A 13,041-nucleotide genomic window follows, 5' to 3' on the forward strand; every position below is an offset into this window, starting at 1 on the left:
CCAACAAAAATCACACACATTTTATGAAGAAATGAAAGCCATTACACATATAAACTTAATGAATAGATGTTAATTTCGATGATTTGGTAGTTTTATTAGCTGTCACTTTCATGCATCACATGCATAGGCCCACAATGTTTATACAGTAGCCCAATCTCATCTCACTAGCACAAAGCGTAGTTGTTCATTACCACGGCAACCATTTGGTCTTCAGCGTCCCACACCGCTCCTTGCAGGACATGTGAACGTGAAAAATGCTTAATGTGGCTTAAAGTACAATGACCAATTCAGGATACAATATTATTGATCATGCATAAAGGCAAGCATAAGAGCCCAGAATTTGAATGCAACACTCAAAGTTGCACGTTAAGCGTTTTCCTATAGAAAACAGTTATAGAATAAGCGTTGCAGTTTTGCATTGCATTCATATATATTTTGGGTCCAGCTGAATGCCTGTATACAGTATGCATGATCATTAAGTTGTGTACTGAACTTGCTTCAGTCTGTCTTTGTACTTCAAGCCATGTTAAGCTTTTTTCACGTTAAGCATTTGTCCTGCAAGAAGCGGGACGCTGAAGACCAAGACTAAGCGGTTGCCTTGGTAACGAACAACGATGCTTTGTGCTTTTGAAATGAGATGGCTTACTGTATGAACATTGTATGCATGTGATGCATGAAAGGGACAGCTAATAAAACTAATAAATCATCAAAATAAATATCTATTAATTAAGTTTATATGTGTAATGGCTTCCATTTCTTCATAAAATCTTCATAAAAGGGATTCTTAACTGAAATATTAGTCTGGAATGTTTGAAGCCATGAACTATCTGGCAGAGTAATTTGGTAAGTGATACAAATTAACAAGACTACATGCAGATAATTGATCTGAAATCGTTATTTAATTACAGATTATACACTTTAGATTACAGAACAAAGCAATGATTGCTGTGTTCCTGCATGGCTTTGACCAACAGATGTCACTAGCGTGCCGTCACTCTTGCACTGCGCATGCGTGGATTAAGTCATTATTTCGAGAAATTCTCAATATTTCGAGAAAATAAGTAATTATTTCAAGAAAGTTTCTCATTATTTCGAGAAAGTTTCTCAATATAATGAGATACTAAGTCATAATTATGAGAAACATTCTCATTATTATGACTTAAAGAAATTTTTTTCTCAACTGTGGCGAAAATGGGCTTCCATTCAACAGTATTTAGATACAGTGGCAGCATTTGTTGTACTGTTTACAGTAATGATTAATTTACACCAATTAAAAATGTAAAAATGCAAACACAAAGTCAAATGTCTGGATCCATTTTGGTATTATTAAGAATTTGAAGGTAAATGAACTTCACAATCATGTGATTCTTAATAAAAAAGGTCTTCATGCTAAATATTTGATTTGGGGTTGATATGTGACCTGTAAATGTTTTCATGAAGCTCAACCAAATTCTGCTTTTAAATAACATTCTCACACAGAAACTCGACACATGAACGCTCCTACTATACTCTTGTTTAGATTCACACGCTTCCATTCCGCTGGCCAAAAACTACACAGGCCGCACAGACTCTTTGACCACAGGCAAAACGAAAACAAGAGCCAGAAACAGAAGGCTGGAATTGTGCCTCTTCTGAACTTTCTGATCTCTCTGATTCTCTTATTCCTCTCAGGCTCTTCCCTCAGTCTCTCTCTCAAAGAGCCATGTGTTTCAACTTAACATTCCTCCTGACACTCTCAGTCTCAGCCTGCCGTGTTTATAGAGCAGGTTTCGAGCGCTGCGTTTTTCTCCAGCCCAATCCCTCTCGTCGTTCTACTCTAACGCCTGACAACCCCTCTGTCCTCCAGAGCTACCATGGCACAAGCCCTCCCGCCCGCAATCGTGCTCGGATCCACGCATGCAATCCCTGTTAGACGAAACGCGGCAGCCAAAAATCAGCTAGAGGCGAAAGGCGAACGAGAGACGATAAGGGCGTTACCTGTGTGAAATTCACCCTTTCTCCATGAGCTGAGGAGAGAACGTGCTCTAGAACAGCGGACGGAGAATCAAACTAAACTCTGAGTTTTAGCATCCTAGCACAGGAGGGTAGGTTAGACCACTCACTTACCAAAGCAAAGGAAGAGAGGAGGGGGAAAGGAAAAGAGGAGGAGAAGAGATGAGAGGAGAAGAGGGAGGGAAAGGAAAGCTCTGCCAAATCATTTCCAGACCAGACAGAAAAGGCCAAAGATATATGAGAAAGAATAAAAGGACACGGCCTCTGTGAATTTACAGATAAGATAGCAAAACAAAACACAAAGACCCTCGCTGATGTTTAAACAGCGCTCATACACACAGACGTGATATTTTTCTCTGTGTACATCACCGGACTCAATAATGTGCGGACTCTTCTCACCTGGATTTTGACTGGCCAGGTAAAGTTGCTGACATACACGTAGAAGGTAATGTTGGCATTGCTACGGAAATCAAACTTCTCATTGGAGAAACTGTCTTTGAATTCCTTTATGTTGTTGCGGGAGACTATAGGGATTTCCTCACCAGCTTGAGTCCCAGCTGCTCAGAAAGGAAGAAATGCAGGGTTACAGGAAGGAAGAGAGTTTCAGCTGCACACACAGCACATTTATGATGTGCTTAAAATATATGTTTAACACATGTCGGGGCTCCATACCTCCAAAGCTGGTTGCCCATGTGATGTTGAGGTTAAAGTTTTTTGAGGCATTAATAAACATGTCCAGGTCTCGATTTTGCTGCAAGAGAAATCCAAAAAAACATTCAGACGGAAAAATGACAGTATATGTAATATTCAAAGAAAAATATACAACTTCTAAAATGTATTATATAAGCCAAAATGTCCACAAACTGCTGTAGCTTTTATACGATGGCATATCAGCAGTATAATTTAAAGCATAATCTACTTTCCAAACTGATGCTTATCTAAATTTATGCATGACATGTCTTCTGTTTGAGTCTCGTTTTTAACTCAACTCAAGAAAAAAATTAAATGATAAAATCCCTTTTATTACATAAGTAACTAGATTATATAAAAATAGACATTAATAGACGCTTGTGTAATATTTAAAATATTTTGATGGCGAATTTCTTGCAAATATAACAACACTGTTGTTCCAAATGTTTTATGTTTTTGAACGAGATTTCTGCAAAGGCTGCGTTTATTTAATCAAAAATGCAAACTGTGTCACAAATCTTCAAAATTTCGAGATGGACCTCACTGAAAGTACATAAGGCATGGTCTATGGCAGTTAACAAACGTTTCTATCGTTTTTCTACTCAATTTTAATTAAAGGGCACCTATTATGCAAAATTCACTTTTATATGTTGTTTGAACATCAATGTGTGCTGGCAAGTGTGTGTACACAACCACCCTATAATGGTAAAATTCCACCTGCTCTTTTTTTATCCCCATAAATCATAAGCAGTGTCTCAGAACAAGCCGTTTGCAGAGTCTGTAAAAAGTGACGTCACATTTTACAAGCCCCACCCACAACTGTTGATGGACACTGCCGTATTAGCAGAGACCCCGCCCTGAGTGAGCCGCACACAATCCGCCATGTTTATCTTCACACTAGAGCATTTAAAAGCAGCATTCAAGTAAGAAATGTCATCTTATTAGAGCTACAGAAATCATTCAAGAGCAGTGAGTGATTTTCTTTTTTTATTTAGTTTGGGTCATATTAACAGCATAGACAGCAGCAGGTACTGTATATTACGCTGCTGTCACTTAATACACAGATCTAACATAAACATGCAATTTCTTTCCCAGCAGTTTGCCTTCACAGACATGAGCGACTGTGTTTTTGTAACTTGTGTGTTTTTAACATAAACTTGTGTGTATTTGACAGTTTAAGTGCAATAAGACATAAAAGAGAACTTAGTTTAGTACTCATATGCCGTGTGACAGCCGCTTTCTGTGCGCGTGCTTTGGATGTGTGCGTATATCAAAAGTTTAAACTGATATGGCTTTAAAACGCATGATTTTAGCGCGATAGACATGATAATCAAAACCTAACAGATGTTTTGTTTTGGCAGAGTACCCAAGGTACAAGCTGTAAAGGCACAGCCCTATTCTGGAAAAGGGGGCGGTGAGCTACAGTTCATGTGCATTTAAAGATACAGGCACTAAAACGGCGTGTTTCTGCTTCCACTCAAAATAGGCATTTTCAAAATGATCTAATAAATGATCTGTGGGGTATTTTGAGCTGAAACTTCACAGACACATTCTGGGGACACATGAGACTTATATTACATCTTGTAAAAAGGGACATAATAGGTGCACTTTAAGAATGCGTCCTTGGTAAACCCCCTTAATGCTGTATTGTTTCCTCTGTTCAACAGTGAATTGCTGAATAAATGTATGAAAAAAAAAAAGCTTTATGGATAACAGTAACATCAGACGTCCAACTGCATGTCAATCAAATTAGTTCACTATTTGATCATATCAAGGTTTGCTGTGTTTGCAAATCAAGGTAAACTGTCAGCCTTGGTTTATTGACACCTAGTTGACCATGACTCCACAAGAAAAAAAAAAAAAAAAAAGTACTTTTTGAACAGTAAAGTCTTTTCAGCATAACGCACCTCATCTGGAGTTGCCACAAAGTTGATAGCAGTGTAGTAGCGGTCGTCCTCCTGAGACAAACTGAAGGTAAACTGGTAATCTATCAGCAGAGTGTCTGTGCGTCAGAGATAAAGATACAGTTGTGTGTGAGAGGAAGAGGAGAAAAGGTAATATTGAAAAACTATATACTTAAAATCTGGATATTTTCCCAGATTGACTGACACATGTGCAGGTTTGTGTTTTCTGTCTGATTTAGTCAGGTAAGGACAAAATGACTAGTTCTGAAAATGACTAAATTACTCAAATAGCCACAATATGAACAGCCATCAGCCGCTGCATTGACATACTCACAATAACACGTTCCCTTCAGAGGGTTGCCCTGGTAACGGTTCTCTACCTCACACCTGAGGGACATAACGAAACAAAAGCCCAGAGTGAAAATGAGTAGAATTATAAAGAACAGAGTTTGATATAGAGAAGATAACGATAAGCTATCCGTCGTACATTTGACAAATTACTTCTAATGGCAGAGCAGAGAAAACCTCACAAGACTGAGGCAGAACGAGTGTGAGAGCGCACACTTACAAATGGCAGCGGTCTCCTTTGATGCCTTTGGTGGTACAGAAGCATTTGCCATTGTTAGAGTTACACATGCTGGCATGGCCGTTGCACTTACAAGCTGCAAATGACCAACACACACATACAGTTAAGACCCTATCAAACCGGCAGCAGAAGTCAACTGTAGTTTGGCCTGGGCTTGTGTTTAGACTTACGTTGACAGCTGCCCCCGTTTGTGGGATCGCCATAGTAACCGGAGATACAGCTCTCGCACTGTTTGCCTGTGGTGAGGTCCTCGCATCTCTCACACACGCTCTCATTGACACAAGAGCTGTGTCCATTACACTGGCACGCTGCATGAGAGAGGAACAAATAGAACAATTTAAGGAAACCTATGATCAGTACTATGCAGTAAAATGCAAACAGTATCTAAAGTAAAACTGAGATAGAAGTAGTTACAAACAGAGCCAGAGCAACATATCTATAAAAAGCTGTATTTGTCAGCTATGTAATGATTCAATATACACTGTGATAATTAAATTCTCTCTAAAATGGCTTTTAAAGGTTATTCAACATCCACAATAGTCACAATCTTTAACTTAAGAAATAAAAGTAAAAATGATCAACACGTTTTACACAATGTTGGTTTTAAATCAATTATATTTAATCATTTTAATTTACATTCTCTTAAATAATATATCAAAATAACAAACTAATTTGTTTTAGATTTAGACTTTTTTAGTAGTACAATTCCAATTTTTTTTTTTATTTTTTATTATTTATGAAAGAAGACTGCATTTATTTTATCAAAACAGCAAAAATAGTAATATGTTGAAATATTATTACAATTGAAAATAAATGGTTTCTATTTTAATATATTTTAAAATGTATTGTATTCCTGAAATGGCATTACTGATTACTCCACTCTGTAATGTCACATTAACCGTTAGAAATTATTCCAAAATGCTGAAATATTTCTTATTATAATCAATGTTGAAAACACTTGTGCTGTATAATACTTCTGTGGAAACGGTGATGCATTTTTCAGGATTCTTTCAATAGAAAGATTAACCAAATAAAAAGCACTGCAATATTCACAATTAGGGCTGCATTAATGATTATTTTGGTAATCGAGTAATCAGTCAATTATTCTGACGATTAATTGAGTAATCGGATAATTATAACTAATTTTTTGTCGTAATAAAAATAGACCTAAGCTTAAAATACAAATATAATAGCAATGAGCCAATAATAATTAGTAGTGTTGTCGTGATTCGTCGATTTTATTCGACTATTTGATTTTTTAAAATCCTCGACTTCATTTTGCTTGCGTCAACTAACCGGCAAAATACCGGAAGTGGCGCATTTCACAGACGAGAATGTATAAAACACATTAGTCTGTTTTCCAAGGTTGCATGATATATTAAACCCATTTAAATATCATAATTAAGCATAATTGTGAATTCACAAACACTACAATTTAATTAAATAAGGTTAAGTACATGCGTCACACATCGGCTCCGTTCACAGTAGAAGGCTATTGTTCACTTACATCTATTTTTATTACCACAAAAAATTCTGTTTTCCATTATGTTCTGGATTCCATTAAATTTGAATAAACAAATTAAAAATTGTTTTTAATAAACAAAACCATCTCCAATTAATTGATTTTATAAAAGATATTTTTTTTTTTTTCCAGAAATACTGCATATTTACATTTTCTCCTAAATGAATTCTGGTAAATAATATTTCTGGTAAATACTCCTTTAAAAAGTGTTTTTTGATTATAATTGTATTATTAGTAGACTAGAACACGTGGATATGTTGTCATCGTTACACTATGATACTGAACTTTGATTTCAGTGATTTGGACTATGAGATGGACACTTGCTTCTTGCACTTTATAATGCACTTTACTTTTGGATTTCATTTGGTTTAATTCAATATAGTTTAATAAAATATTCTTAAGTAAAATTGTTGATTTTTTTGCGGGAAATTAATCGTTTAGACTAATCGATAAATTAGTCGATAGATTAATCGAAATAAAAATAGTAATTAGTGGCAGCCCTAATAATTAGCTTAAATAAAGTATCAAAAGCAAGTAATCATATGGTTTTATTGAACAAAATGGTTAAAACACAACGTATTATAAACAATAGAGCTAATGTACATTACGCATTACAACAAATGCCTGCAGAGGGCGCCAACGGCCTGACGATTGTTTTTACACTTAAATGCACAATCTAATCCTTGTTTAATATTGACTAAACAACATTAAATTCAAATGTCCACTTAATATTCAATATTTGGCCTTTTCTTTATGACAGAAATGCTACAGCCACTTCTTGTAATTCGTGTAATTTCTTGAATATGTGGACATCAAAATGTGTAAACTCAAGAGTGAAGGTTTAAACTTTTATTTTGAAATCACGATGAACAGCATACTGACAAAGATAATGATGCATTCTCCAGTGTTTGCGTAAGTATATAAATGATTTACCTTACAAATCTGATGAAATGGCATGCGTTGCGTTCCCAGATGAAGGTTATAATAAACCCAAATTCACAACAATATGCATGATAGAGTTTGAGATGGAGTTTGAGACGCTTCTCACATGTAATTGATAATAGTTAGTGTGGATCATCATTTACTATTAATGGAGCCGTACCTAACCTACATGCATGTATATAATTAAATCGCATATATATTAAACCTGAATTGCCTGTTTATTTAATTCAATCATAATGTTTGAACTCACAATAGCACTATGCTTTATTATGATTTTTAATGGGTTTAATATATCATGCAGCCTTGAAAAACGGTCTACTAATGCATTTCATGGATTCTCGTCCATGGGACACTCCACTTCACGGACAAAATGAAATCAAGGACCTTTTAAAATCAAGTACTCAAACGGAAACAAGTAATTGTGACAGCCCTATTCACAATGTTGCTTAATTTTATATATGCTTTAAGTATATCACCGTCAAAGAGACATTTTGAAACCCAATTCAATTTAGCATCACTATATTCATAACATTTCATAAACTCAACCAATGTAGAACAATTTAGAAAAGTGAGATGAGTTTTACCTGGGCACTGGATGAAGGACCAGTTGTAGCTGCCCTCTAGTGGGCACAAGCTCACATTCAGCATTGGCTGAGGGGCGGGAATGAGGGAGGGGCCTGAAGAGGAAGGGGCGTGGAACAGTGTTTGGATTGGACCGCGGTAAGAGCCCTCTATACACTGGCCCCGTCCTGTATTGCTGGGATCAGTGCACCACCCACACCCAGGCTGGTCCAAACAGTGACCACAGGTCTTGTAGCCAGAACAATTCTCCGCTACAATAAAAACACACATCCATTTATAACAGGTGTCATGCAGTGCAATCACCTCAAACTGAACCCTTGACAGTAAAGTTATTATTAGTATATTAATCTGAATTGATTTTATGTCCGTTGTAAAACTGCTTTGTCCATTACAAGTCAATAAACAGGAGACGTGCTAATGTTCAATCTTCAATTTACAAAGAGAAAACAAGACACAGGCTGCCAGGCATGAATCCACTAAAAGAAAGCCAGACATACGTGGGCAGCTGTTCATGGTGTACCACTCCATGCACTGGCCGTAGGGGAAGGACGCTACATAAGCATTAGAGTCCACGCACTGCCTCATGTTACTGCACCACATGCACTCTGAGCTCCCACTGGTGCACTCACTACAGGAAGAGCGCAGGGCACAGGGCGTCCGACACTGCTTCACACTGTGGTTCGCTGCAGGAACAGAGAGAGTCCGACAGAGAAACAGAGAGAATGAAAGAAAAGACACATGAGAGAGAAAAGAGGGAAGTGCATTAAAAAAGTCCTTTAAAGATTCTCATATCAATAAGCAACAGAAAAATAAGGTTCAAATGCTTTTTTTTCTAAATAAGGGGCAATAACAGATTTATAAATGATTTAAGGTTAAAAAAAAAGGTAAGAAAAAAAAATATCTGTGTAATATAATAACAACAGGTTTTTTCAATAACTGATAACAACTGGCAATATATAATAAAATATGATTTAATAAAGGAAAATATATAAAATAAAAACTATTATAATATATTTAAAAACTGTGATTTATAATATAATATAATATAATATAATATAATATAATAATTCCTGTTTTAAAAAAATCTAATTATATTATAAATTCCTGGTTTAAAATATATTATATAAAATTTTATTTGATATATTTTCATGTTTGATTACATTTTATTTTACTGTATATTGCCTATTGGCATCAGTTATTTAAAAAACTGCTATTATATTTTACATTTCTGTTAAAAAATCTATTTATAAAATATCAATTATTATAAAAACCTAACAAAATAATTAAATGTAATTAAATGTAAGTAAATATAAGAATAAAATCTAGTATATTTCAAAAACATTAATTTATAACATCAACAACAATAATATAATAACAATTAGTGGTCGACCGATATCGTTTTTTTGACAGCCGATGCCGATATCTTGGAAAGCAGGGTGGCCGATAGCCGATATAATTGTTTTTATTTTAATTAATATTTAAGAAATTTGAAATCATTTGAAAATGGATTAAAAAATACATTTGTAAAATATACATACTTATACTTTAGATGATAAAGTATTTTCCACAAATAAATAAATATTTAATACAAATATAATTAAAAAGGAAGGAAACTGTAACCATAGACTGTATAAAAACATGGACTTAGTGTCCTTGACGTCACCCGTAGATTTCTGGAGAGCGTTTTGAAGCTTAAAGTGGGCGGTGCGGGCTGTCGCCATCTTGGCAGTGCGTCACCGCGCGTCACTCCCGGATAATCGAAAATGGGCAAAGAGGCGGGAGCTGGTTGCTGAAACCATGCCCACCTAGCGTGACGGCTGTGACAGCAGCGGGCAATCCACCTGTCACTCAAGTGGCCACGCCCTTAATTATGCAGAACGTTAAAGCTTAATATAATTTAAACGGATGAGTTATAAAAAAAATTCACCCCCCCCTCATAGTTGTCTTGAAGGGCAAAATTAGCTATATAGACCAAAACCACTTTTTGTACCAGGCTGTAAACACATTTTTTTCTGCTGTAAAGTTTTCTGCTGTAAAGTGGCCAGTCGATGAATTGCAGTTTTAGTCACTTCCGTGTTGGTTTCACGAGAGAGAGCGGAAGGTTGCCGCTTGACTGTAACCAACAGAGCACTCAGTATTCTGGGCAGTTTGTGTGCATTGGGAATCATATTTTTTCAAATAAAGCCAAGGTAACGCTCATTTTACATTCAGCACACAGTGAAAATGACATGAATATGAGAGTGGGCAAATGCATAAAGCACAGCATAATTTGAAATCACGAATTTAATGTTTAAAGCATTCAATTTGCACAGACCGAAAGTCAGGCAGAGAACACGTGATCATACAGGTCACATGCACACTTCACAAGATCTCACAACTGGATTCGACTAAGTTTGCAAGGTTTTTGAAATGAGATGTTCATTAGTCATTCAAAGATTTGTTTAAATGATGTAAATGCATATTTGCTGAATGCAAATAAAAGTATTATAATGTTTGCCTTTCTATTACTAATAATATAAAAATAATCGTTATAATACATTTTGTATACATTTTAATTCCTTTGTTTAATAGTGCTATCGGATTATTAGACAGACATCTATCCGTATTAGACAGAACTGTTAACGACGACGGCGAACGAGAGGGAGAGTGTGAGCACTGTGTCTGTGCCTCGAACGCATCGGCCAAACAGAAAAATTTATCGGCCAATGCCAATATTTGAAAAATGGCAAATATCGGCCGAGGCGATATATCGGTCGACCACTAATAACAATAATATTATACAGTGTAATATAACATCATTTATCATTTAATATAATATCATAATATCATCTTTTTTAAAAACAGGAAATGATGCAAAATATTAAAAGCATAATGAACTAAAATATAATTTAAAACAGGAATTGTAATCTAATCTAATCTAATCTAATCTAATCTATTTCTGAAAACAGGAAATTGCACATTTGCAAAGTAATCATTGACATGATTTAGAGTTTTCTGTTAATAAGGCAAGTGAGCACTGGTCAATGTTGTGTGTGTATGTGCATCTTTCTCACTTGGTCGTTCACACAGACTCCCATTAACAGAGTCGACGCAGGTTGCCGCCTTCAGGCCATTAAAAGTGGGCTCAGCCAGGTACCCACAAAAACCAGCGTCGCTGGGCTCGCCCGGCAACCACTGTAGCGTGGAATTGGTGAAGGGGGACATGTCCTCCCAGCACCAGTAGGAGACATTGATCTTCCTCAGACCCACCCACGGAGTGATGACTGCTTTTGACTGCAGCACACAGGACAATTCATATTCAATTCAGTTTAATGTGTGAAGAGCTTCACAAAGACTAGTCCCTTACAACCCCCAGATGACAAAGTTGTAAAAAAAAACGCGTCATGAACAACAAAGACTGTGAAAGTGTGCCGCAAACTCACTTGCAATGATCTGTTGTGCATCTCTTTGAGGACGAACTGGACTTTCTTCTGCGTGGTGAGGGATGCCAGCACCGCCTGGTGACTGCGACATGCCAGTTTAGCGTTGTCATACGAGTCCTTGGCTGTGATCAGCTTTAGACAGGAGTTCCCCACCAGGTGCCAACTCTCTCCACAGATATTACCTAAAACACAAACATGGTGCAATCATCAGTCCTCCAAATTAACATATGACAAACAAGGCAATTGTGATATCAAGTGTTAATGATGGAGGAATCCTTTGAAATAACAAATTAAATATTAATAATAATAGTGATATTATCATTATTATCATGATGGACGGAGTACTTTAAAGAACAAAATAACAAATTAAAATAATAAATAATTTAAAAAATAATTACAAATAAATAATATTAATAATAATAAATGATAAGAGTGCCATCCTACCATACTGTCCCAATAATTGATTTTATTCTATATCAGTTTGTGGTTCTGCTATTGTTTTTGCAATGTACTATATATAAAATATTTTTTTAAAACAGGAAATTCTATAAAATATTTAAAGTACAATATAAAATATAATGATAGAATTATAATAAAAGGTTTTTAAATAACTGCCAATGCCAATAGGCAACACATATGTACATAATTATATAATATAATATAATATATAATATCCTAATGATAAACGGAGGCCTTTAAAAACAAATGTAAATAATAATAAAATTAATGTTGTTATTATTATTATTCTTTATGGAGGCCTTTAAAGGGGTCCTAATATGCTCTTTTACAATGTCTTGATTTTGTTTTGGGGGTGTACTAGAACATGCTCTCATGCTTGGTGGTTCGAAAAACACATTATTTTTCACATAATTTACATTATTAAAATACCTTTCTCCCCATCCTGGCACAAACGGCTCGATTAGTTCCGGGTTTGATGAAGGCCCGCCTTCCGAAAAACGAAATGTAAGCTTTGATGAAGGTCCGCCTTCCGAAAAACAAATTGGTTAGCTTTCCCAGTGAGTTGTGATTGGCGAACAGCTTAAACTGTGTTTCAGTACTGCCACGCCCCTTGCTCCGTCTTTCAACAAAAGCTTTTGGCGAATCCGGCACTGTACTCACTCTCAAATATAACAAACGTATGAAGCAATAAGAGAAACATACAAAATGTGCAGAGCGGGGGTACGCGAGGACTGGAATTGAGAACCGCTGTTCTAGACATGCCAAAAATTTGACAGTACAGCACAGCAGCTCTTCTTCTTCGTTTTCTCTTTATGCACTAACTCTGCAGCAGCACTTCTTCTTCATCGTTTCGTCTGATGCGCTCACTCAACCAAGCGCTCTAACCACAACCTCGCCCCTCCCCACCCCCCAACCATTCGAATTTCTGTAGGCGGGAATTAT

The 13,041-nt window shown here is 36.0% G+C and overlaps 1 protein-coding gene across 1 annotated transcript in view; it reads right to left on the reverse strand.

The window, feature by feature from the left end:
- Nucleotides 1–13,041, reverse strand: part of LOC107693325 (attractin-like) — a 114,142-nt gene that overhangs the window by 81,937 nt on the left and 19,164 nt on the right. Inside the window, exons 13-22 of the mRNA XM_016492664.1 lie at nt 11,641–11,822; nt 11,272–11,491; nt 8,716–8,901; nt 8,221–8,469; nt 5,343–5,480; nt 5,155–5,248; nt 4,921–4,973; nt 4,590–4,684; nt 2,665–2,743; nt 2,392–2,549 (exon numbers count right to left, since the gene is read on the reverse strand). Of these exons, the coding sequence (XP_016348150.1) occupies nt 2,392–2,549; nt 2,665–2,743; nt 4,590–4,684; nt 4,921–4,973; nt 5,155–5,248; nt 5,343–5,480; nt 8,221–8,469; nt 8,716–8,901; nt 11,272–11,491; nt 11,641–11,822 (1,454 nt within the window). The remainder of the gene's footprint in view (nt 1–2,391; nt 2,550–2,664; nt 2,744–4,589; nt 4,685–4,920; nt 4,974–5,154; nt 5,249–5,342; nt 5,481–8,220; nt 8,470–8,715; nt 8,902–11,271; nt 11,492–11,640; nt 11,823–13,041) is intronic.

Source organism: Sinocyclocheilus anshuiensis, unplaced genomic scaffold (assembly GCF_001515605.1).
Source record: "Sinocyclocheilus anshuiensis isolate Anshui unplaced genomic scaffold, SAMN03320099.WGS_v1.1 scaffold1078, whole genome shotgun sequence".
Taxonomy (NCBI): domain Eukaryota; kingdom Metazoa; phylum Chordata; class Actinopteri; order Cypriniformes; family Cyprinidae; genus Sinocyclocheilus; species Sinocyclocheilus anshuiensis.